The following is a 25092-nucleotide window of genomic DNA, read 5'->3' on the forward strand; positions in this document are numbered from 1 at the left end:
TTTTAAAAAAATAGAAAATTGAGGGATAGAAAGCCAGGGTTCCCCCACCCTCTTTTAACCAACTTAATTTCAGAGATACAAGTTGTCCAAATGTTTACTGAAATTTTCTTTCTTAATACAGTTATTTTCATGTCATATAAACTCAACCTTTGAATATACATGGTTTAGATGTCAACAAGCACAGATCAGTCTGTGTATATGGCTGACACTCCTAGGATAAGATATTCAGAGAGGTAAAGGACGTTAGAGGCCATCAAATCTAACCTTTTCACTTTATAGATTAGGAAAGAGAAGCCTAGATCATTCAAGTGACTTGCCCTTGGTCCACACAGCTAGTTACTATTGAAGGTGAAATTTGAACCCAGTTCTTCTTAACTCTGTCTAGTTCCCTACCCACTATGCCATACTGCTTTAATAAATGCCTATTGAAATTAATTTCTACTCTGCATAAGAAAGTAGGTTGTATGCCTTTACTCAAAGGGGAAAAATAATGGAACACAACAGGGAGGAGCTAAGGAAGGCCATGCAAGCAATAATTCTGCCATTTTTGCAGCTAGCCCTCTAGTGCCTTTCATAGGAAATGTTATTCTATGAATCAAGTATCAAATATTTCTAGGTCACCAACAGTTTGTACAGCTGGTGATGGCCTGGGAAAATAAAAATTAGGGAATATAGTAGACCTAGGATCTAAGGAAGGTTCTTTTCTCTCTAAACTCACTAAGGTATTAGATGTCACTTTCCCAAGCTCATAAGGAAAAAATAAGCTTCCTTCATTTTTCTTCTCCCCAAGCAAGAGAGAGACAAACAAAAAGACAGAGAGAGCAGAGACAGAGAATGAGAGGAGGGGGGGCGGGGAAGGGGAGAGAGTGAGAGAGATGGTGGAGGGGGAGAGGACAAAGAGGAGAGACAGAGACAGAGAGGAGGGAGAAAAAGGGAGTGAGCACTAAATCCTATTTCAATCTTAGTATTGGTGTGGATTTCATTCATTTAAAAAAAAACAGTTAATACTGATGTGAGATTTTAAGAGACATTACCATATACCTTCTCTTTTCCCTCTTTTCAGTTTCCTTTTGTGTTATCTTAAATTGTAAGTTCCTTGAGGGCAAGAACTGTTTTTCTTTTCTGTATTTGTATACCTAGCACTTACCACTGTGCCTGGCATATGGAAGGAGTTTTGTGTATTGACTGACGAACTCTATAAACTTAAATAAAAAGATACTGGTACAACATGATGCTATAAAGCAAGCAACATTCTTTGCAATCTCTCTCTTCTGCAACATCTTGAAAGTACAGAATGGCATTCAAGATTTGCAGTATCCAGTGTGACTCATTATTTTGTGTAGTTATCATCTGCTTTACCCCATGAAAGAACTAAAAATGCTTCCTGAAGGGGAGTTCATTAATCTTCCCAGTAAGCCAGTAAAAATGAGGAGTTAGGTCACAGAAAGGTGAATTATTTGACCAGCAAGTTGGTGGAAGCATAGGAATTAGTGAGATTTGATCTGAAGACACCCTAATAGACAACCATTTTTTCACTATGGTGAACAACACAACCAAATACACCTGTCACCTAAATCAGGACCACCAGACTTAACTGTGACAGGAGATGGAACTGGGGATTGTGACAAGTCTAGCAGAATTCCCAATAGTTTCAGGATAGCAATGTAAAAGATAGGTTTGTCAATTGTGAACACAGGAGTTGTTAAGTCTCGGGTTGAATGATTCTGATTTTGAGGCAAATGGAATTCTCTCGTTTATTTGTATTTCCCTGTTCGTGTCTTAGTGGATGAAGGTGAAGTAAAATAACTGGTCAATTAAGGGGATTTAAGAGACAAGTGGGACACAACGAGCCTACCATGTAGGCTTCCTGATTGGCTGAAAGTGGACCTGTGATTAGAAAAATGAATCAATGAGCTCAGTCAAGAAAGTCAAGATAGTCTAATACTAAATTTTGATGTAGAGTGTTGTGATAGTACACACCATTTTCATCTGAAGTCATGCAAGATGGGGCCTACAGGGAGGTAGCCATGTTCTATTCTTGGGGGCTTAGAAACTTGATTAGAGAATAGTTTAGAAAGTTTAAGGTCACCTTGTCTGGGACCAGGTAGGTTTCTTTTACATGAATTTCTAATATTCTTTCCCTGATCTATCATTTCTGAATGTACCTGTTCTTGTTTCTCTTGTTACAAAAAAAAAAAAAAACCTACAAAATGTGCTCATGATGTAGAGTGTTGTTAGTTAGAGCATAAAAGGGAAAGAGAAAAGTGAGTCCTAAGAGGAAAAGGGAAAACCTGGAGGGAGTTGCAACAACAAAGGAAAATAGGCTGGTAATTAGATCTCAGGTGCAATCAAGCTAAATTCAAAGTTCAACATAAAAGTCAAGTCCAGGATGCTTAGTATCCCAAGCCAGAGTCCCAAGATCAAAGGATTATCATAAAAAGTGTAAGGGGGAAAAGTCTTCAGGGAAACAATCCCGGGACCAGCTAGTTCCAAAAGGAGTTGGCATTCTAAAATCCTGACTGTGTCAATAGGGCCCAAGGTCTGTCTGAAGCTAGATTGTGGCATCTTTTATAAACCTGACTTCTCAAATGCCCAATATTAAATCTTTTGAGAGCTATGAAACCTTTCTACCAGCCCTAGATATTCTTTCATACATTAGGACTTGGCTCAAACAACCCACAGGACATTCTACTGATATGTCCGTGGGATTCTCTGGTTTATCACAATTCAAAACAATGATCTCAAAGGCTCTAGAACAAGCCTAGTAATGCAAGAAGGGTGACAGCACCAATATGAGGCATGCCAAAGCTATGTGGATCTGAGGAAATACCAAAATGGGCCACAACTATCTTTTATGATGAGCCTTTGAAGTTCCAGGCTAGTCCAAGAAAAATCAACTGCTTTTCATGTGAAAATTTAAAGTAATGAGAATAGGGTGTTGCTGGAATCACATGTGACTTGGATTTTTTGAACTAAAAAAATCTTGCTTGAAAAAGTCAAATGCCAAATGTTGAAGAAATATTTCCTTTTGCACAAAACATTGTTGGAGTGATATTTCCTTGTGGACTGTTCAAAGGGAGACCCTTTGGGAGCAAGAAAAATAAGTCTAGGGGCAGCTAGATGGTGCAGTGGATAAGGCACCAGCCCTGGATTCAGTAGTACCTGAGTTCAAATCCGACCTCAGACACTTAACACTTACTAGCTGTGTGACCCTGGGCAAGTCACTTAACCCCAATTGCCTCACCCCCCCAAAATAAAAGAAAAAGTCTAATACTATACTCAAAGGCATTTATAGCCTTCCCAAGCCTTCACTTCTCCAATTTGAACATCCCTCTTTCCTACAATGATTCTTGTAAAACATTATCTCAATGCCTCCTCTATCCTGCTCACCTTTCTATGCATATGCTAAATTTTTTGATGGTGTTCCTAAAATTATGGTTCCCAGAACTGAACACTATATTCCAGATATTATCAACTGGAGCAGAATTATTAAGGATAGGGCAGAATACAGAAGGCAAAGAGGAGCGGGTGATAACAAAAATAGCTGATATTCCTGTTGTAGAGAATAAAGCAAGCAAATAAGAGAAAGAGTAAAGCATGGGGGTATGTTGAGAAGATAGAGAGAATAGTAAGAATTCATAAAACTGGCAGGGGACAGGTATTACCAAATTGTGAAAGGCCTTGAAAGCCAGGCAATTACCAAAGAATTCTAGAATAGGAGAGTTGGAAGGGAACTCAGTGGCCATCTCATCTAATGCATAAAAGAAACCAGGAGTTTCTTTTACAACCAGGAATATGCTGGAGCCAGCTCATACTGGCTCCTGAGAGACAATTTTTAAATTTTCACTGCGAGTATTTATGCCTAGAGAATCATCAGATGCTACAAATCAGGGCTTGGCTTATTGTTTTGTTGGCTGTCTACCAGAGATATCAAACTCAAATAGAAATGGAGGCCACTAAATCTTACATAAGGATCCCTGCACTTTCATATTGACGTAAGAAACCACATGTAACATTATTTATGTCCCATTGTATTTTTTTATTTATTTTGTTACTACTTCTCAATTATATTTTAATCTGGTTCAGTATTGCCAGGCATTGCAGACTACAGGGTACATGCTTGACATCTCTGCTTTAGACTTTAAGAAAGTGTTGGAGGGGGCAGCTAGTTGGTGCAGTGAATAAAGCACTGGCCCTGGATTCAGGAGAACCTGAGTTCAAATCCGGCCTCAGACACTTGACACTTACTAGCTGTATGACCCTGGGCAAGTCACTTAACCCTCATTGCCCCACCAAAAAAAAAAAGTGATAGAGAAAGTGCAGCTTAAACTTAAAAGTCTGTTGTGCATATGAGTTTGTTTGTTTTCCAAGAGCTGGTTGTTAAATTTACCACCCTAGCCCTAACTACAACATACCCCAAAAGTGATCTTCCAGCCTTTACTTGAAGCCTTCAGATGAAGGGGAATCTACTATCTTTTATGGTACCCAGTTCCACTTTTAGACAGCTCTAATTGCTAGATTTTTTTCCCTGACATTTGGCCTAGACTGGCCTCTTTGAAACTTCAATCCATCATTTCTGACTCTTCCCTCTGGAGTCAAACAGAACAACTCTAATCCCTCCTCCATAGTAGAGCCCTTCAAAGACTTGAACAGAACTATAATGTCACCCCTGAGTCTTCTCCAGTCCCTTCAGGTCCTCATACTCAAGGACTTCCACCATGTTGGCTACCCTTCTCTGGACAGTATCCAGCTTATCAATGTACTTCGTAAACTGAAGAACTTATCACATTACTCCAGATAAAGTCTGACAAGGGCTGAGTATTGTCATTTCCATATTCCTGGAATCTTTGTCCCTCTTAATGTGAGCCATATTTACATCAGCTTTTTTGGCTACCACATCACACTGTTGCCTTATATTGAACCTGAAGTCCAGTAAAATGCCCAAATCCTTTTCAGAACAATTGCTATTTCTCCATGCCTCCTCCATCTTATATTTGTGGAGTTAGGGCAGCTTGGTGGTACAATGGATAGAGCACTGGCCCTAAAGTTGGGATGACCTGTGTTCAAATCTCACCTCAGACACTTACTACTGGTGTGACCCTGGGCAAGTTACTCAACCCCTATTGCCTCAAATATCCAGGGTCATCTCCAGTCATCCTAATGTATATCTTGCCACTGGACCCAGATGGCTCTGGAGAAGAAAGTGAGGCTGGTGACTTTGCACAGCCCTCCCTCACTTAAATCCAATTCAGTGCAAGCCATGACATCGCCTTTGTAAAAATATTTTTCTGACTAGCTGGCCTGGGGCCTAATCTTACTGGGGGCTAATCTGAAGATGGACTAATGTGGGGACTTTTTACTGGCTGGCTATCTGACTGCTATTAATTTAATATGGGCCATTTAAAAATTTCTCCACACTTGCTCTGCTCCCAAGTTGATAAGCAAAAAATTAAGAAGCCTCTTAATTAAATAATCAAAAAATAATTTACTTATAAAAATCAATGTAAATGATAAGGGTTAAGAAATGCAAATTATACAACCTGTCTGCTTTTAATATAATAAGAACCCCTTTGCTGCCTCTTGCCTTAGGGTATGCTCCAGCTTTCTCCAACTTTCACTCTTTTTCTCCTTCACTCCAGCTTCCCTGCACTTTCACTCTTTTACTTCTCTCTCACTACCTTAGCGATGAACCCCTGAAAAGCCCCTTACTCCATACTGCTCCTTCCTCTGTCTTCTCCAACCTCCTGTATCGTCCACTTAGCGTCCTTGTAGCAGCCTCCCTTCTCTATCCTCCGGAGCCCCCCTTTCTGTCCTTTCCTTCCTTACTGTCTTCTTAATCTTCCGGCCTCCCCCAACCTCCATAGTCTGCCTCACTCAGTGTCTCTAGTGTCCCTTTTTATTAACTCTCTCTCTCAGGTGGAATCTGGGGCTGGCTGCCCCCAGGGACAGCTGAGCCCTGCTCCCTAGGCAAAGCTGGAGGCTGGGTGAAGCAAACCCCAGCGTCTCTGAAGGTTTTCGTGCGCCTCCCTGCTGTGTGCACTGCGTTGGGGCCTGGGGTGGAGGGGGAGGGGAAGCTCTGCTTGTGGAGCCTGAGGCTAATTTCAACACCCACACCTTGATCTTGATGCCATGGTCCTCTTCAAGAATGATGGACGGGGGCAGCTATATGGCACAATGGATAGAGCACTGGCCCTGGAGTCAGGAGTACCTGAGTTCAAATCCAGCCTCAGACACTTAACATTTACTAGCTGTGTGACCCTGGGCAAGTCACTTAACCCCAATTGCTTCACTAAAAAAAAAACCAAACAAACAAAAAAAAAGAATGATGGACAAAACATTTTTGAAACAAATATCTCTGATAAAGACCTCATTTGTCAAACATATAGAGAACTGAGTAAAATTTACAAAAAATACAAGTCATTTCCCAATTAATAAATGGTCAAAGGATCTGAACAGGCAGTTTTCAGACAAAGAAATCAAAGCTATCTATAATAATATGGAAAATGCGCTAGATCACTATTGATCAGAGAAATGCAAATTAAAACAACTCTGAGGTACCACCTCACATCTATCAGAGTGACAAATATAACCAAAAAAGGAAAATATTGGATGTTGGAGAGGATATGGGAAAGCTTGGAGGCTTGTTGTGGACAGATCCGACAATTCTGGAGGGCAATTTGGAACTATGCCCAAAGGGCTATAGAACTGTGCATACCCTTTAACCCAGTAATACCCCTGCTAGGCTTAAAACTATAAAAGCCCTTTCTGTTATCCTTTCCTTCCTTCACCAGCCTCAGCTGACTTTGGGCTTTAGCATCATTAACACTATTTTTATAGGACCATTCCACACATATTCATCTTGACTACCTGGTCTTGCTTCTGTCTTCTGTACATTTCTTTTTTAATTCTAGGTTGGTTGATGAGTTCCCTTTGTATCCATCCACATGTATCCCTTTAGGCAAGTCCTATTTTTCCTCCTTATGGGTGTAACGATTGGAATGACGCCACCTGCTGGATACTTACTGTAGAAGAGTTCTGCCCATGAAGGGAAGGTCTTTGAGGGCAAGACCAGGAGTCAGGAAGTGACGCGGGCTGGTGGGAGGAGGAAGGAAGAGACGGGCGCTGACTCTGAGGCTCTTTTCCTCTGGACTCTGGTGGAGAAGGGAGCTAGAAATGTGCTCTCCCTTTAATAGATAGAAATCTAGGCCTTTTTCTCTCTCTTTACCAAATTCTTATTCTCCTTAATAAATGCTTAAAAGTCTAACTCTTGCTAAAGCTTATAATTTATTGGAGACCACTCATTAGATATTTTAGACAGTTTAGCTAGAATTTTAGCCCTTAACATGGGAATTGTTTTCTATTATGTGTTCAAAATTTGCTTGAGCATCAACCATCCCCACTGGGTGACTTCCCCTGAAATAATTTATTCTGTAGAACTGTATTTTTCCTCTAAAATCACTGAAATCTGCTTCCCAAAATCTAAGGGGCCATGTCAGACTAAACCTAGTTTTCTTTTCTTTCCCTATCATAAATTCTAGGATGGAGAAATCACTTTTCCCTAAGGTTCCCACCATTTCCACCCCAGAAACCACTTTCCTCCAGTTAGTAAAAATCATACCCAGTTTTCCTTTTATTTGTTCCTCTATCTTTTCAAAGATGAAATCATCACTCGAGAAAACCAAAAGGTTATTGACTATTCTGCTTTTGCTAGAGAGAGAACTGCAGCAGATGGCTAAATAATTGAAGGCCCTTCATCACTACTATCCCTCACCTATGTCAGTCTTGTGATCTATCTCCCAAACTCTTCATCTACTTTTTTTTCTTTCTATCCCAGTGGTCTGTAATATAAATCAAGGAAAAAATCACTTCTATTTCTCCTTCCTTTGACCTTCAGCCAAATACTTACTTTATGCTTTTCCTCTGCCTCCCCCTCTCCCTGACTGATTCCTGGATTTCCTCACATGAGTATACCTTTTTAATATGTAATGCTACCCCATTCCCACACATTTTACCTATTCTCTTTCTTTTCAATAAGGTCTACCCATCCATAGCTATGGTCTAATCATGGTTTTCACCCTACTGAGTCTCAATAACAGCCACAATGTCAAACTTCAGGTCACGTTTGATTTTCAATTGTTCTGTTGTTCAGTTCCTCGGTGAATCCTTATATCCAGTCCCTAAATGTTGCACTAAAGCCTGCACATAGGAGGTGATAAAAACCATCTTTTAATTTTCCAACTCCTTCCTTAATCTGGGATGGGATTATTACACATTAATAACTTGGTCTGGAGACAAATAGTTTAGAAGTGAAAGAAACATGGGGCAGCTAGGTGACGCAGCGGATAGAGCACCGGCCCTGGAGTCAGGAGTACCTGGGTTCAAATCCGGCCTCAGACACTTAACATTTACTAGCTGTGTGACCCTGGGCAAGTCACTTAACCCCAATTGCCTCACTAAAAAAAAAAAAAAAAGTGAAAGAAACAAAATTTTAAACCAGGCTCTAGGTGCTAATATGTTTTTCAGAAGTGGAAATTCACTTTGGCAAAAATGAACAAACCTAATTCCATGCCTGGGGTTAGTTATTCATTGTTCCAACTTGCTAACCATTAACTCTTTTTAATAGCATAAGCAGTTGGCTTTAAGGAGCTGGAAGTGACATTGGGGTTTAGTGGAAAGATCATTTATTTGAAAACCAGCTTCAAGTCCTGGTTCTGCAACAGGTTAGGTAAGTTTGAGAAAGTCATATAGCTGCAAAGTATAAAGATACACTGTATAGTAGTACCCTGGTTTTTCCAACTTCTAAATAGGGAGAACTTCATTTCTCTACAAAAATACTGTAACAACAGGATCATAACTCCATAGCCATATAATTTTATTTTATTCTGAATTTAAGAAATAAAACAAGCATTTCTATAACATAGAATAGAAAAAATGTACAGACTTTCAGTGACTAATTCATTTTGACTATTATAAATACCCAAATTAACTACAAAGGATATATGAAGAAAGATGCTATCTGCGTCCAGAGAAAGAACTAATAAATAGTAGTATGTATAGAATGGTTTTACATATACATGCATGCATGTGTGCATATTTGTGTCTAATGGAAGCCATCTCTAAGGGGAGGGAGGGAATAAAAAAAGTTACATGATAACTCTTTTATATATGTAAAAGGAACAGAAAGTTGTACATACAATCATCTTTTTTCTATTCTATGGTATGAAAAGGTTTTATTTCTTAAATTCAGAATAAAATAAATAAAAATTTTTAAAAGAAAAATCAAAGAGCCTGCATGTTCTAAAATTTTCTAAATGATGTTTTAAAATATTTATATAATTTGAAAGGAGCATAAAGATCATCAAGTCCAAACACCTCCTTTTAAGGAAAAGGAAACAAAGGCCAAGAGAGATTAAGTGACTTGCCCAAAATCACACAAGCACCAAAATTTGAACCAAGATTTTGAAGGGTTTCCAGAAGAAATCACAGTTATCCCTTCCACATCATGACCTTATTCATTGTGGTTTTGATATATTGCAGGTCTCCATAAGACATTAAATGGGAATTTCTTGGGAATTTTGTGGAAGCCACAGATGATACATGAAGGCCAGCAGATTTAACAGGAAAAGTTCAGAAACGCATAAAAAATACGTATAGTACTGAATAATATCAACGTATTTTATCTTTTAATACCATAATAATTCAGACTTCTTCTCTGGTATGAAGAAGCAAAAAATTTTACACAGATTTTCCAGATTTTGCAGGGAGCAGCACTGCTAATCCCCATGATGTGGAAGGGATAACTGTATTCTAAAAGTATATGCCTGGGATATGAGACATAATTTACCAAGGAAAGTATTCTGTGAATAAAACAATCAGAGGCATATGCAATATTTACTTAAATAAAGAAACAGATTTCTTGTGGCTATGACTGCCTTACATATGAGCAAAGCAAACTCCAATATAGAAATCCAGATTTATACAGCATACACATTTTGTGAATTTATGAGGCAGAATTGGGGGATCTGGGGCACATAAGATTGTATAAAAGTACTTTGGGGGAGGTATCATGAGCTAGGATAACATTTATGATACCACTGCTCAATCTGGTTGTGTCAAAGGTAAACATTAGCATTTCTGGAGGATGGCTAATTGAGCAACTTTTAATAATCATTGAGAGCACTAACTAACTAGTAGCTGTAATATATCATAGTGGTACCTAAACATAGTTGGTCTATTTCACAGTGAACCATGAATATCAGAAACAGTATTTCTTGGTGTTTATATCACATAATGTAGCTATCCAGATAGTCTATAATATCATCAATCATAGAATGACAGAAACAGAAGGGACTTTAAAGACCATCTGATGAGGTATTTTATTTTCCAGATTAAGGAAACTGAGGCCAAGAGAGATTAGTAATAACTAATCAGTGGCTGAATTGACAAGAATCAAGTGTTCCTGCCTTATTCCAGATTTCTTTCTACCATGCCCTAAAGATTCTCTAAAAGATGGAAGACTTGGGTTATATCTAGTACAGTCAATTATGTAGATAGCTTTTGGTCAAGTTGTTGACTGTGAGGAAAAATTGCTATAAAATATCTCAGAAATTGAGCTGTACTTATGACAATTTCCCTAACAATTATTTTAAAATGAAAAGAGATTAGTGAAATGAATTATTTTGAGATATATGAAATGGATATTTTGAATATATTTTAAATGAACTTTTTGTTTAATTTCACTAAAATTTACAACTGAACAAGGGAGTCAGTCTGGTAGGAGGGAGAACACTGGGCTTACAATTAGAGGAACTCTGTTTAACAAGTCTTTATTCTGATACTTATTAACTTCTCCAAGTTTCAGTTTTATCATTCATAAAATGGAGGCAAACACATATATACTAACTTCTTCATCATGTTATTATTTTTAAGTGCTTTGTGAACCAAAGAGCTCCTAACAGAAATGATCTATCTCTTCTCTAATGTTGTTATCCAGGTGGGGAAATGAAAAACAAAACTGAATATTAATTAGATGGCAAAATTAAATAAACACAAAATATCCTTGTTAGGATGGCTACATAGTGTTCTATATCATTTGACCTTAAATTAAGGTAAAAAAAAATGCATTTGCCTATAAAGACCGCTATTTCAGAATCAAAACACTGGATACATTTTAAAATGATGAAATACTAGGGTGAATTTGATGTGTTTAAGTTGCTATGTCCCCTGGGAGGGCACAAAATGTGCTTATATCATCACTATTATAAAACCACCTTAACATCAAAATTCACACTCATTTCAGGTCACTGCAGCGGAATTTACTAAGAAAACTTCCCAGTGATGGTTTCAAGAAGTACCAAGATCTTCAGAAGCTGTAAGAAAACATTTTAATCCTTCCAAAATGATCAGAAACACAGACCACTACCTTTTAAAATATTTTTGCATATGCTATTTGAATCTCACTTTACAGCTCCCCAGGGAATATCAGTACACAATAAAGTCGAAGAAATCGACAGCCTTCCCTGTCTCTCCTCTCTGTTTTGAGTAGGGAATTGTTAAGGAAAGGCTTTTGCTGCTGCCAATCAACTGCTTCCTAAGATATTTAGGAAACTCTCCTTAGACAGCCTAGCCCCATAGAAACTAGATCTGTATAAACATTGCGATCCTTACAATGCTTTCATCACCATCCTCTACCCACCTCCCCCCCCAAAAAACGGGAATTCTCAATAATCAATGTGCTCTTGAAAGATGCTAGAAAAGAAGGCATTATGGAATGCATATTCTTTCCCCTGTCAAGGTAAACTAGGTTGTCCTTTGAGGGTACATACTAGCTCAAAGCTCAAAGCTGACTGAAATTTGTCATTAGCAGTGTAACGATTGGAATGATGCCACCTGCTGGAGAGTTACTGTAGGAAAGCTCCGCCATGAGGAGAAGGCATCTGAGAGCAAGCCATGTGGTTAGTTCCTTGGCGTCAGGAAGTGACGTTTGCTTGTGGGTACTATCAAAGCTACCAGCCAATCAACTTGAGGAGCCTCCCATTTCTGGGAGAAAGACACAAAGTAGGAAGTGGATGCTGGCAGAGGGGTTCTTCCCTTTTTGGTTCCTGACCTTGCCATAGCGGGTCAGATGATGGGGTCTCTTAGAAATAGTTAGATTTTTACCTTTCTCGCTGATCCTAATGCTCTTTAATAAATACTTAAACACTTAAATACTCTTGCTAAAGCTTATAATTTATTGGAGACCACTCATTAAATTTTAGATATCCTCAGATACATGCTCCCTGTGTGCCTGCAGTCAAGTGACAACCTCTCAGTGTCCACACAAAACTCTAAATTACTGATGTACATCTTTTGGACCTCCCTATTCCCATGAAATGAGAAAGAGGGGTACGAGGAGTGAGGGAGAAATAGGGGGACAGATGGGGGAGTGAAGGAGAGAGAGGGGAAATGGAACGGAGGGGGAGAGGGTGAAAAAGGGAGGAGTAGGGAAGGAGAGGGAGAGCATGGGTTAAAAAAAGGGTTTGGGGGCAGCTAGGTGGCACAGTGGATAGAGCACCGGCCCTGAAGTCAGGAGTACCTGAGTTCAAATCCGGCCTCAGACACTTAACACTTACTAGCTGTGTGACCATGGGCAAGTCACTTAACCCCAATTGCCTCACTAAAAAAAAAAAAAAAAAAAAAAGGGTTTGAAGGTTTATGTCATGAATTATCAAACCATCTAGAGAAACTGTAATGATTTTTCATTTTATTTTCATTCTCTAAAGCTATTGCTTATACTAGAAAAGCCAAGTCTATATCTCACCATTAAACTAAAAACTAAAAATTGTCACTAATGACAGCACATGAGCAATTTAGAAATAAAAAAGAATTCCATAATAGAACACTTTCAAAATGTGATCAAAAGCATTATCATTTTTTAAAATAAGAATTTAATTACAATATTTCATAACTTAGGCTGAAGCTTTTGTTATCATGAAGAGACCAATATTGCAATCCTGATAGAATCCCTTCAATGAGACTGAGTCAGTAATTTCTTGATTGCAAAGAATTCTTGTGTCTGTAGCGCCACCTCATGTCCAGAGTTTAATATGCAGCCAGTAATATTTAAATGCAGAGTTTTGCAGCAGCCTTTTGTATAGTAAACATGGAGCAATGGACTAAGCAGTTAGCCTGACTAAGGAATAAAATAACTAGCTCACAAGTGCCTATTTGACCAATAGTTAACAATTTCTTGCTTAGCACTAGATTCTTTTTTTTTTTTGTCCAGACCTGTAATTTCATATCTCTAAGAAGTTCCAAGGTGAGGAAACTCCATTTTCCATTGAAAATCAGCAACTTTTCTATAACTTCCTGAGGCACTGGGCTTACCCCAAGTCACTCAGGAATTATGTGTTAATGCAAGCCAGCTTTCGATAGAAGATATACTAGCCCTCACTGTTCATTATGCTTTGGATCATTATAACTTTTTTAAATGACTATCAATAATGGCTCATCTAATGAGATGTAGTTCATGAGGTCATAGCTTAAGAGACTGAAAGGTCATCTGGTCCAACCCCTTCATTTTTAGACAAAGAACCTGAGACCCAGAGAAGTTACACAATTTTCCCAATATCACACTGGAAGTAAGCCCGGAGCTAGGATTTTTAACTCAAATACTTCAAATCCCAAGTTCATTCTACTGTACTACATTGTATTTGCCAAAGGTTGTGTAGTAAACATTGAAGTATAAATAAAGGTGAGTTCCTATACTGGAAGTTCTTAAGTGAAAAGAATTTATGTATAATCCCAGGGTGCACAGAAGAGTATAGTGACCCCACATATCCTCCCTAGTCCAAGCAGTCAGATAAAAAGCTAGGTGGTCTTGGTCATCTCCCCAAACGCAGTGGAGAAGCAATTGTGAAAAGTCAAGTCTTTAACCTGTGTAAATTTGATATTTCCCCTGCTTTAGTCATTGAATGAAGAATCCCAGCTCAAAATTTCCTTGTCAAAAGTTAGGCAGTCCTGAGGTCTTAGAACTGTAAGGAATATGTTAACTCATTCCTAGGATGAGGAATTACAGAGGGGAGGTGGCATCTAAAATTTACCTTTCAAGAGATTTTTGGCTAAAGTGCCATGTGACATAATGTTTAATGTGTTTATTATATTTTTGTTGCTAAAGACTCTAAAAGCTACTTTTTAAGTTTTGTATGTTTGTTCATGGAATTTTAAAACAAATTTACTTTAAGGTTTACCAGTATTTTTAAAGTATTCTAAATGCTTTTAAATCATGTTGATATTCATCTTTATTCATTTATTTCATTTTTCACTGTTTTATTAACATTTTCTTCATAGGTACCTGCAAAATAATAAGATTAGATCTGTATCTGTACGTGCTTTCAGGGGACTGCATAACCTTACTAAGCTGTAAGTATTAGTCTTGAAACCTTTAAAAACAGGACAGAAAGACTAGATCTTAGGACAGTGCTGGGATAAAACATGGTCTGGGATATTTTCTGTAGTCCCCTCACACTACTCTAATCCAGTAAGCGTTTCTGAATTAATTCAATGTAATGCAATAAATATTTATTAAGTGCCTACTATGTGCAAGACCCTGTGGGCAGAGGATTCAAAAGTGAAAACCAAATGCATTGTCTAACTTCAAGGTGTTTGCAGTATAACAGGAAGGATATGAAATTTATGAGACAGCAAGTTGGGTGGATAGAGAGGTAGCCTGAAGCTGGAAGCATCTCCATAATTTTAGTGATCTCAGGAGGTGGTTGAGGATGTGAGGAAGAGATGGAAATGTACAAGGGGAAAAAAAGATGTCATCACCCCCACTCCAGTCCTTCCCCTCATTGTTGTGTCATAGTTCAACCACCTCTGGAAAATGTTCTATAGAGACTTTGTTCTCCTACTTCAATCCAATTCAATTCAATATTTATTGGACATCTACCTACAAAATGCTATTAGGTACCAGGGAGTCAAAGAAAAGAAGTTTCTGCCATCAAAGAGTTTCTATTATACTGGGTGAGAAGGGCTGGAGATTGGTTAATAAGTACAATATTAAGTTTGTACATATTTGTTTGCTTGTTGTCTCCCGCATTAAATTGAGCTGCTTGAGGCAGGGAGGGTCTTTTGCCTCTTTTTGTATCTCCAGTGCTTCACACGGTGTCTGGCACGCTGTAAGCACTTACATGTTTATTGACTGACTTTTGACTAATAAAATGCTTTGCTCTGTGCCTAGTTGTCTGAGATACACAAGCAGGAAAAAGCATCTTCAAGGACGTTAGTCACTGGAGAAGTAAAATCAGTTTCCATAAAACTATTAAGGATTAACTATATGATTCAGTACAAGGGCAGTTCAGAGAAGGGAATTAACGGTATGAGCTGGAATAATCCTGGAGGAGATAAGAGGCTCAGTTTAAATATCACCTCTTTCTGGGGGCAGCTAGGTGGCGCAGTGGATAAAGCACCGGCCCTGGATTCAGAAGTTCCTGAGTTCAAATCCGGCCTCAGTCACTTGACACTTACTAGCTGTGTGACCCTGGGCAAGTCACATTGCCCCGCAAAACAAAACAAAATAAATATCACCTCTTTCCAAGAAGCTTTCCATGACTTCCCCCATATAAAATTAATTTCTTCCTCATCTGATTTCATAGCACACTGCATTTTTCTTATAATCTTACCATATTCTAAGTTGTATTTTATGTAGCTACGTCCCTAATTCATCACCTCCACTTTCTTGTTTATCTCTGTATCACTCCAGCACTTACTATAGTGTATTACACACAGCCTGTATTAAATAAATACTGGACATTTGAAAGACAAGAACTATAAGCAATAATGACTGTGGTTCTAGAGGACCAATGAGGAAGCATGCTACTGACCCCAATAAGGAGGCTGGTGATGCAGCTGTGTGTGTGTGTGTGTGTGTGTGTGTGTGTGTGTGTGTGTGTGAGTGAGAGAGAGAGAGAGAGAGAGAGAGAGAGAGAGAGAGAGAGAGAGAGAGAGAGAGAAATGCAGGGATTTGTTTCAGCCATACATATATGAGTTTTCTTTTTTTTTCCAACAGGGGAAAAGGTGGGTGGTAATGAAAAATAGATTTTTTTTGTTCATTTAAAAGTATAAAATTGCCTTTTAAAATGTTAGTTAAAGGGTATGGATCAAATCTAGATATAGAATAAGGTCTTATGTCAGTGCTTTGGGGTTAGTAGGACTCCCCGGAAGATCCCTACATTGTTTGTATATAGAAGAGCCCTGGGAAACATTGAGAAAAAGGAAGAAGCTATTTCTGAATACCAGAATCCATCTGGAATTCAAGGATGGAAATAAAGCCATTTCTCCCCTAACTTTAGGGCTTTATGGAGGGAGCAAAATAGATCACATTGGTGGTGGTGATCATCCCCTTAGACTGAGACATTCCCCTGGTAGAGGGGGAGCACCATAGGGAGCATGTAAAGTGTGATCTAAATTGTATATTCCTAGAAATTCAGAAAAGAGAGACATCCATATGGACTGAATACTTAAGGAAAACCTCATGGGACCTTGAACAATGTCTTGAGAAATGGCTAGGATGGGCATCAGAGAGCACATTCTAGATAAGTAACTTGGCATAAATCAAAAATTTATAATCCAAAGATGATGGGCCCCTATGAGGTTGTGGAGCTAATACTACAGTTGGTAGTGAAACTACCTGACCACCCCTTAAAAAGTGTCTTTTTATCTTTAACACCAAAGCAGCATGACAAAATATCATAAATGTCTTAGACACATATTATAACTTTTCAAATGTATATACAGAATGTTACAATTAACAAAATATTCATTTTATATACCTTATATGCATTGCTAAATATATTATATCTATATACATTGTATATACTATAAATATAATTTATAAATGAAATATATAATAAATATATATACTAAAAATATATACTGAACATACATTACAAAATTTATAGTAAATTTTTGTCAGCATGTACTTCCTCAATCAATGGATACAAAAAAAGAATCCCTGTTATTGAGAGAATTGGGGGAGGGGGGTAAGAACCCTTCTTGTAGAGAAAAAAGAGGGAAAAAAACAATCTCTAGCAAAAAAAAAAAACAAAAACATTGAGCTTTAAGGAATGACTAGATTGAAAGGGCAAATGAAGGAATAAAAGGAAACAAAGGAACACCAAAGAAACCAGAAAACCCTTTAGAAATGTCCATGTTTATTGTGCTTTGGAGATGACTTTCTTCACAAGACCCTGCGAGGCAGATAACACAGGTGTTATCCCCATTTTATAAATGAGAGAAGGAAGAAGGGAATACACATTTATAAGCACTGATTATGTGCCAACTGTTGGAGACATAGGAAGGTTAAGTGGTTTTCCTACAGTCATATTAACTAGTTGTAACGATTGGAATAACGCCACCTGCTGGATACTTACTGTAGAAGAGTTCTGCCCATGAAGGGAAGGTCTTTGAGGGCAAGACCAGGAGTCAGGAAGTGACGCAGGCTAGTGGGAGGAGGAAGGAAGAGACTGGCGCTCAGTCTCGCGCTCTTTCCTGAGGACGCTGGCAGAGAAGGGAGCTAGAAATGTGCTCTCCCTTTAATAGATAGGAATCTAGGCCTTTCTCTCTTTACCAAATTCTTATTCTCCTTAATAAATGCTTAAAAGTCTAACTCTTGCTAAAGCTTATAATTTATTGGCGACCACTCATTAGATATTTTAGACAGTTTAGCTAGAATTTTAGCCCTTAACATAGTAAAAATAGCAGAACTGTGTTTTGAACCCAAGTTTTTTGACTTCCAAACACAGTGCTGTTGGTATCATTACAAAGCCCCCAAAACTGATCACAGTAGTCATTAGACACTTTTGTTAATCTTCTTAAAAATTGATGTCTATAGATAACTCACTTCCAAAAAAGAAATGAAAAATTAACCGTCATTAAATGATTTTTTTTCTTTGCAATACCAAAACTCCACATATTTGACTATCTCTAGATTGACTTTTTTTTTAATGTATGAGGTATTTTATTTTTTCCATTACATGTAAAGATAGTTCTCAACTTTTGTTTATACATGCTTTACAATTTCAGATTTTTCTCCCTCCCACCCCTCCCTCCCCCCTCCCCTAGACAGCAGGTAATCTGATATAGGTTATATCTATATATCTAGATTGACTTTTAAGTTTTACTTTTCCCCATACTTGTTTGACATAATAAATAGAATAAATTCTAAAGTGTGTTTCCATTGTCTTTTTTTTTTTTCAGGTATTTGAGCCACAACAAGATAACTGTTTTGAAGCCTGGTGTATTTGAAGATCTCCACAGATTAGAATGGCTGTATGTTTTCTTTATAGGCGAAAACATTCGTTTTTATGTCATTGTAATACGTTAATGAAAACAGTTTTCTTCTACTTGGCAGGATAATTGAAGATAACCAACTCAGTAGGATTTCTCCATTAACATTTTATGGACTTAATTCTCTTATCCTTCTGTAAGTACAATTAAACAATGATAACAATTGGGTTTTTACTACTTTACACTTAATAGGGATAAATTGGATTAGCAGGAGATTCTAAAGTTTCTTCCCCCATTGTTATTAATCTGTTAATCATGGGAAAGGTCCATGATGTCCGTGTTAGTTCAATTTCAAAGACTGTAATACAATTTGGAAATCTCTATTCCCCTATCTTTTCCATGGCAAATGCTTTCTGAACATGGAAGTAAAAAGAGCATCTTTGGAGTATAAGACCATTTAAAGTTGGATACAGTCTGATATATGTATTATAATTTGTCTTTAACAAACCAAGAACTCAGGTTTGTCTTATTAGAAAAACTCAACTTTTTCCTTAACACTCTTACTCAAAGTTAAAAGGAGTGACATTTGAAATTAGAAACTCAAAAGGCTGCATTCTCATGTATCACAAATAATAGCTGTTGAAATTTAGTCACTGACAAGCATTTGGTGACCCCAGTACTTAAGAAGACACTAAATAGTAATGTCAGAAACCTACAAACTCTGTCTATTGGGCTCCAACATCTCAGTAGTAGGAGCATTTGGAAGAACTTTGGCTGGCACAGCTGTCATCAAGGATGCAGCAGTCACTGACCTTGTATCACAAAGGGATCATCACCCATACACATCAGTGTTCTCTGTGTCCAAGAGCTGAGTCAAATCCAAACACATCCAGGCACACAAGATTTCTCTAAAGATATATACAATAAACACAGTGGAATGCAAGAAAAGCCACTCAGGAATAACAGAACCCTAAAAGCACATTCATTGTACTGTTAACAACATATCTCGCTTGGTTCGTTAGTTTTCACTCCTTCCAAAAAAAAATAGCTCTGCAACAGCAGTAGAATGGGCCAAACTCAAAAACACAAGCCTAATGATTCCTGTTCTCCCTACTTTAAACTGCTATCTATAAGCAGACAGAGTGGGAGAGATATTCGTTTGTCAGGACTGCTGCCTGTGGCTGCTTCTTCCCACCCTCTCTGCTCAGTTGCTGTGGCTTTCTTTGTGTGGGAGGGAAAAGTCAGTGATTTATTGGCTACCACTAGCTTTATCAAAGGATACAATGACGCCAGCTTGGCTCTGAGATGAGAAAAAGGCACCTGAGATCCTTTGACTTCTTTCATTGTAAATATGTCAAAAGGCATTTCTTTTCTCTTTCCAGGGCACTGATGAATAATTCTCTAGTCCATTTACCTGATAAACCACTTTGTCAGCATATGCCTAGACTACACTGGCTGTAAGTTTCTCCTTTTATTTTCAAAAGAGCACGCCTATTATTTTCTTAACTTAATTCTATTTGATTCATCAGATTCCTTGGCAAAGCATGAGGTAAGTTCTTCTGTCTTAGGTGTCATATTAAATCCACTACAATACAATAAGAGGGCATAGAGTATTTTCTCTGATGTCTGTCTCAGTGGCACTAGTTCTTAATAAAGAGAGAATGAGATAATGTCCTGTTTGCACAAACCTAAGCTAGGTGGGGTAAACCGATCTGAGCAGAGCCTTCATCAAGGGGCAAAGAATCTACCTCTCCAGTTTCCATTTCGTGCACATTCAAACCACTCTAAAAACCTCCAAATTCCCCAATCACCCACCCAACAAGACAGAAAAGGAAGAAGAAAGGGTGAAACCATAAAACTTCTCTCCTTCCCCATCAGCTTTCAAAACATTTTCCAGAATCGCAGAAGCTGGAGTAGGGAAGGATTTCCAGAAATCATCTGGACAATCTCCAGTATATACTTGAAGAACTTCAGTGAGTGGGAACCTATTACTGATTAAGGCAGCCTTTCTACTTTTGGACAGCTCTGATTTTCAGGAAATTGTTCTTTACCTGGAACACCATTCTGCCTCCTTGAAACTTCCAGACATTGGTGGGATCTCTGTCCTCTGCAGTTCTAACAATACCTGATATTAATATAGCCTTTAAAGCTGACAAAGTACTTTACATACTTTCCTTATTAGATCCTTATAGTGATGATCCAAGACAGGTGTTACAGGTATTATTACCTCCATTGTATAGATGAGGAAACTGTGAATCACAGAGGATGAGTGGTCTTCCGTTTTCTCATGGACTCCATGAGTCAACTAGTTCCTCCTGGGTCTAAATCGTATGATTTCCTCAGGGTAGTAAGTGTCCAAGGAAGGATCTGAATTCAGTTTTCCCCTAACTTGAGTCCAACCCTTTTTCCACCATGACACACTGCCTCTTTAATCAGAAGAAGTCAAATCTGTCTCTTACATGACAATGCTTCAAATGTCTGAGAACACTACATATGTTCTACCTCCCATCCCCAAACCTACTCTTCTCCAAATTAAACATTATCAGTCACTTCAACTCTTCTTCACACAGTATGGTCTCTATGAAGTATGATCTAGATGCTCCGAGCCTTCAATATCTCTCCTAAAATTTAATGAACATAGCACTTCAGATGTGGTCTGACCAGGGCAGAGGGACAGCAAAATGCTCACTCCCAACTTCTTAACATTATGCCTCTCCTCAAGTAGCTTAAGTTGGTTTGGGCTTTTTCTGGCTGTGGTTAATTCCCAACCCTGGCATCGTCAGCTCATGATGAGCTTGTGGTCCACTGATAGCCCTAGACTATTTTCATCTTTACCACTGTCTAACCACACTTTTGCCATCCTGGATTTGGCATCATAGACTCAGAACTGTAGGAGACCTTTAAAAGAATCTAGTCTGACACGCTCATTTTATGTAAAAGGAAATGGAGACTCAGAGAGGAGACTAACCCAAGTCTATACAGAATCTAGGTTTAAATTCAGGTCCTCTAGGAGCAGCTAGGTGGCACAGTGGATAGAGCACTGGCCCTGGATTCAGGAGGACCTGAGTTCAAATGTAACCTCAGACACTTAACACTAGCTGTGTGACCCTGGGCAAGTCACAACCCCAATTGCCTCACCAAATAAATAAATAAATAAATTCAGGTCCTCTAAATCCAAATCATAAGCTCTTTCTACTGTACCAACTGATACAGTTGATTCTTTTGAATCCAGGAATTTACATTTAACCATATTAGATTTGGTCCCCAGCCTAGCCTGCTGGAATCTATTCTGGATTTGAACCCCACTGTCAAACAGTGAGCTCCATTGTCAAATCATCCATCACAGCTTTATGTCATCTGTACATTTGACAAAAAAGCCACTTTTAAGTTCATCCCCATTATCAATGTTTAGCAGCACAGGACAGAGGACAGAATTCTGAGGCATCTAATTCACTAAAGAATGACACTGACATATCAGTGACTACTCTTTGTGTCTGATCATTTAACAATCAGTGTCTATGAAGGTGCTTACTAAGCACAGGGCTAGGCATTAGGGATACCTGCCCTCAAGAAGTTTATATTCTACTGGAGAAGATAACATATGGAAATATATGTAAATAAAAAATATAGGGGGCAGCTAGGTGGTGCAGTGGATAAAGCACCAGCTCTGGATTCAGGAGGACCTGAGTTCAGATCCAGCCTCAGACACTTGATACTTACTAGCTATGTGACCTTGGGCAAGTTACTTTACCCTCATTGCCCCGCAAAACAAAACAAAACAAACAAACAAATATATATATATATATATATATATATATATGTGTGTGTGTGTGTGTGTGTGTGTGTGTGTGTGTATGTATATATGTGTGTGCATGTATATGTGTGTGTGTATATATTAAATACAGGGTAATGAGGGGAAGGCACTAGCAGCTAGGGTGATCAAGAAAGGATTCATGGAGAAAATAAGCTTGGAAAGAACTTGAGCTAAGCTTCAAAAGATAGGGATACTAAGAGGTAAAAGTATTTCCTAAAAACAGTAGGGAGCTACTAGGACTTTTTGAGTAAGTGCAGTCAGCTTTGTTGAACTTAGTAGTTATATAAAGAATGAACTGGAGAAGGAAGAAAATTGGGAAAGGGGAACAAATTATAAAGCTACTGAAGTATTCCAGGCCAGAGGCGCTGAGGACCTAAACTAGTGTGGTGGCCATGTGAATTTGCAAATTAATTTATGTAATTATGAAATAGGGCAGGCATACATGGTTCTTTGGGTACTTGTCAGCAAAGACCACTATGGCAGCAGGAAGTGAGGCTACAATCACACTTAAATAAGGCATAGAAGATCCAAGGGCAGATAGCACAAAGTACTGAGACAAATGGTGCAAGAGGGAGTGAATAATACAGAGGCAGACAGCATGGGGACTGGGATGGAATGGGAGAAAGAGGCATGTAGCATAGGGAAGGGAAAGGGAAGTGGGAAAATCACAGGAAGTCACTCCCACAAGCACAGACTAGAGTTGGGAGCACTCAGCAGCATGGTCCCAGATGATGTTAGAATGCTGAGAGGGCAAAAGTTTGAGGTCTCATTCTTATAGGGTTTTGGTCAGGGACTTTGGGGTTAGTTAGTTAAAATATCCAAATGATCTCAAAGTTGTCAACAACAATCCACATCATCTCAAAGTTATCAACAACATTTGGTGTTCTACTGGTCTTACTGTGGATGTCTGGAACCTGAGATTTATATATCATAGCACCAAAAGCCTCTGACAGCAAGGCCTACATGGCTTCCCTTGATTAGCACATTCTCAGGATGTGAATTTTGGTTAATATATGATACATTTTACAAATTATTCTCCTTTGTCCTTTGGTATGGTGTGTTCTGTGACTTCTATGTTCCCCTCTGTAATCTTAATCCCTGCTGTTGTTATAAACTCACACACATATACCAGGTTTGGTTCCAGACCACTGAAATAAAGCTAGTATCACAGAAAAGTAAATCACACCAATTTTTTGGTTTCCCAGTGCATATACAAGTTTATGTTTACACTATATTGTAGTCAGTTAAGTGGGCAATAGTATTATATCTAAAAAATGCACACACCTTAATTTTTAAAAATATTTTATTGCTAAAAAGTACTAACTAGCATCCAAGCTTTTGGAGAGTCATAATCTTTTTTGCTGGTGGAGGGTCTTGCCTCAGTGTTGATGGCTGCTGACTGATCAGGATGATGGGTGCTAAAGGTTTTTTGGTTACCTATGACAATTTTTAAAAATAAGACCACAATGAAGTTTGCCACACTGATTGACTCCTCTTTTCACAAAAGATTTCTCTATAGCATGAGATGCTATTTCATACCATTTTACCCACGGTAGAACTTCTTTCAAAATTGGAATCAATACTCTCAAATCCTGCCACTGCTTTGTCTACTGAGTTTATGTTAAATTCCTCAATATTATTGTGTCTCTGGGAATAGGGGGAGGCCCAAGGAGAGGGAGAAAAACAGGGGAACATTTGATCAGTAGAGCAATCAGAACACATACATTTTTTGGCATGGTTCGTGGTACCACACAATTACAATATTAACATCAGAGATCACTGATCACAGATCACCATAACAGATATAATAATGAAAAAGTTTGAGATATAGTGAGAATTACCAAAATGTGACATAATATGAGCACATGCTGTTTGAAAAACGGCACCAAAAGACTTGCTCAATATGGGTTGCCACAAATCTTCAACTCGTAAAAAATTTTTTAAAATAAAAATCATTAAAGCACAATGAATCAAAATGCAATAAAACAAGGTATACCTATACTATACTGACTAGAAAGGGGAGGAAAAGGGTCAAGGAGACCAGAACAAGATGCGATTTTAACACCATGTTAAAAAAAAAAAAAGAGGACAGATGTAAATAATGTTGTAGGGATAGAATCAAAAAGATGGCAATTAATTGAAAATAACAAGTAAAAGAAAGTAAAGATGATTCAAAGGTTCAGGATGAAAGACCGAAAGGATAGTGGTGCACTCTACAGAAATTGGGCTATTAGGAAGAGACAACATAGATTGGGACGAAGGATAGTGAGTTGTTTCAGATATATTGATTTTGAAATGCTTACTATGACCTCCAGTTTGAAATGTCCAATAAGAAACTGGTGATATAGGACTAGAACTCAGGAGAGAGACTAGGACAGGATAACAGACCAGCAAATCATCTACATAGAGATAATAATTGAACCCAAATAAACTCATGACATCACCAACAGAATGAGTATAAAGAAGAGGGGTCAAGACAGAGCCTTGATACATAACCACAGATAGCTTAAGCAGTTACAAATCCAACTAACTGCATTTTCACCTAGCCCACACTTCTATATCTTGTAAATGATGACAACATAAGAAACTGTAAAAAGTGTCTTCTGAAATCCAGGTAATTTACTATAAAATGTTTTATTTCTAAGTTCTTAAGGCTAAGAAAATGGTGTATATACAATAGTAATCATGAACGTTAGATAGAACTGAAAGGAATTTTAGTGATTATCTAGTTTGATGGGGTCAAACTTAAATAGAAGCAGAGGCTGCATATTTTCATAGAAAACCATATATTTACATCTTTTTTTTGATTCACACATGAAAATTAAAATCAGACAGGAACTCCATTTTAATCTGACTCTGGCCACACTTGGGAGAGTTGTGGACCACTTTTGATCTGGCCCAACTCTCATTTTACAGATGAAGAAAGTGAGGCCAGGTGGAATTTGCTTTAAAGGGATTCTCTTATAGACTACAGTCATAGCAGCAGCACTTTAAGGTTTGCAAAGCACTTT

At 38.2% G+C, this 25092-nt stretch overlaps 1 protein-coding gene across 2 annotated transcripts in view; it reads left to right on the plus strand.

The window, feature by feature from the left end:
• The window catches only part of RXFP1 (relaxin family peptide receptor 1), a 182481-nt gene that overhangs the window by 116043 nt on the left and 41346 nt on the right, over positions 1 to 25092 (plus strand). For both annotated transcript variants that reach the window (XM_043972848.1, XM_043972847.1), the window contains 5 exons: positions 11300 to 11371; positions 14329 to 14400; positions 18238 to 18309; positions 18392 to 18463; positions 19650 to 19724. In XM_043972848.1, coding sequence (XP_043828783.1) covers positions 11300 to 11371; positions 14329 to 14400; positions 18238 to 18309; positions 18392 to 18463; positions 19650 to 19724 — 363 coding nt within the window. The remainder of the gene's footprint in view (positions 1 to 11299; positions 11372 to 14328; positions 14401 to 18237; positions 18310 to 18391; positions 18464 to 19649; positions 19725 to 25092) is intronic.

This window comes from Dromiciops gliroides, chromosome 6 (assembly GCF_019393635.1).
Source record: "Dromiciops gliroides isolate mDroGli1 chromosome 6, mDroGli1.pri, whole genome shotgun sequence".
Taxonomy (NCBI): Eukaryota; Metazoa; Chordata; class Mammalia; order Microbiotheria; family Microbiotheriidae; genus Dromiciops; species Dromiciops gliroides.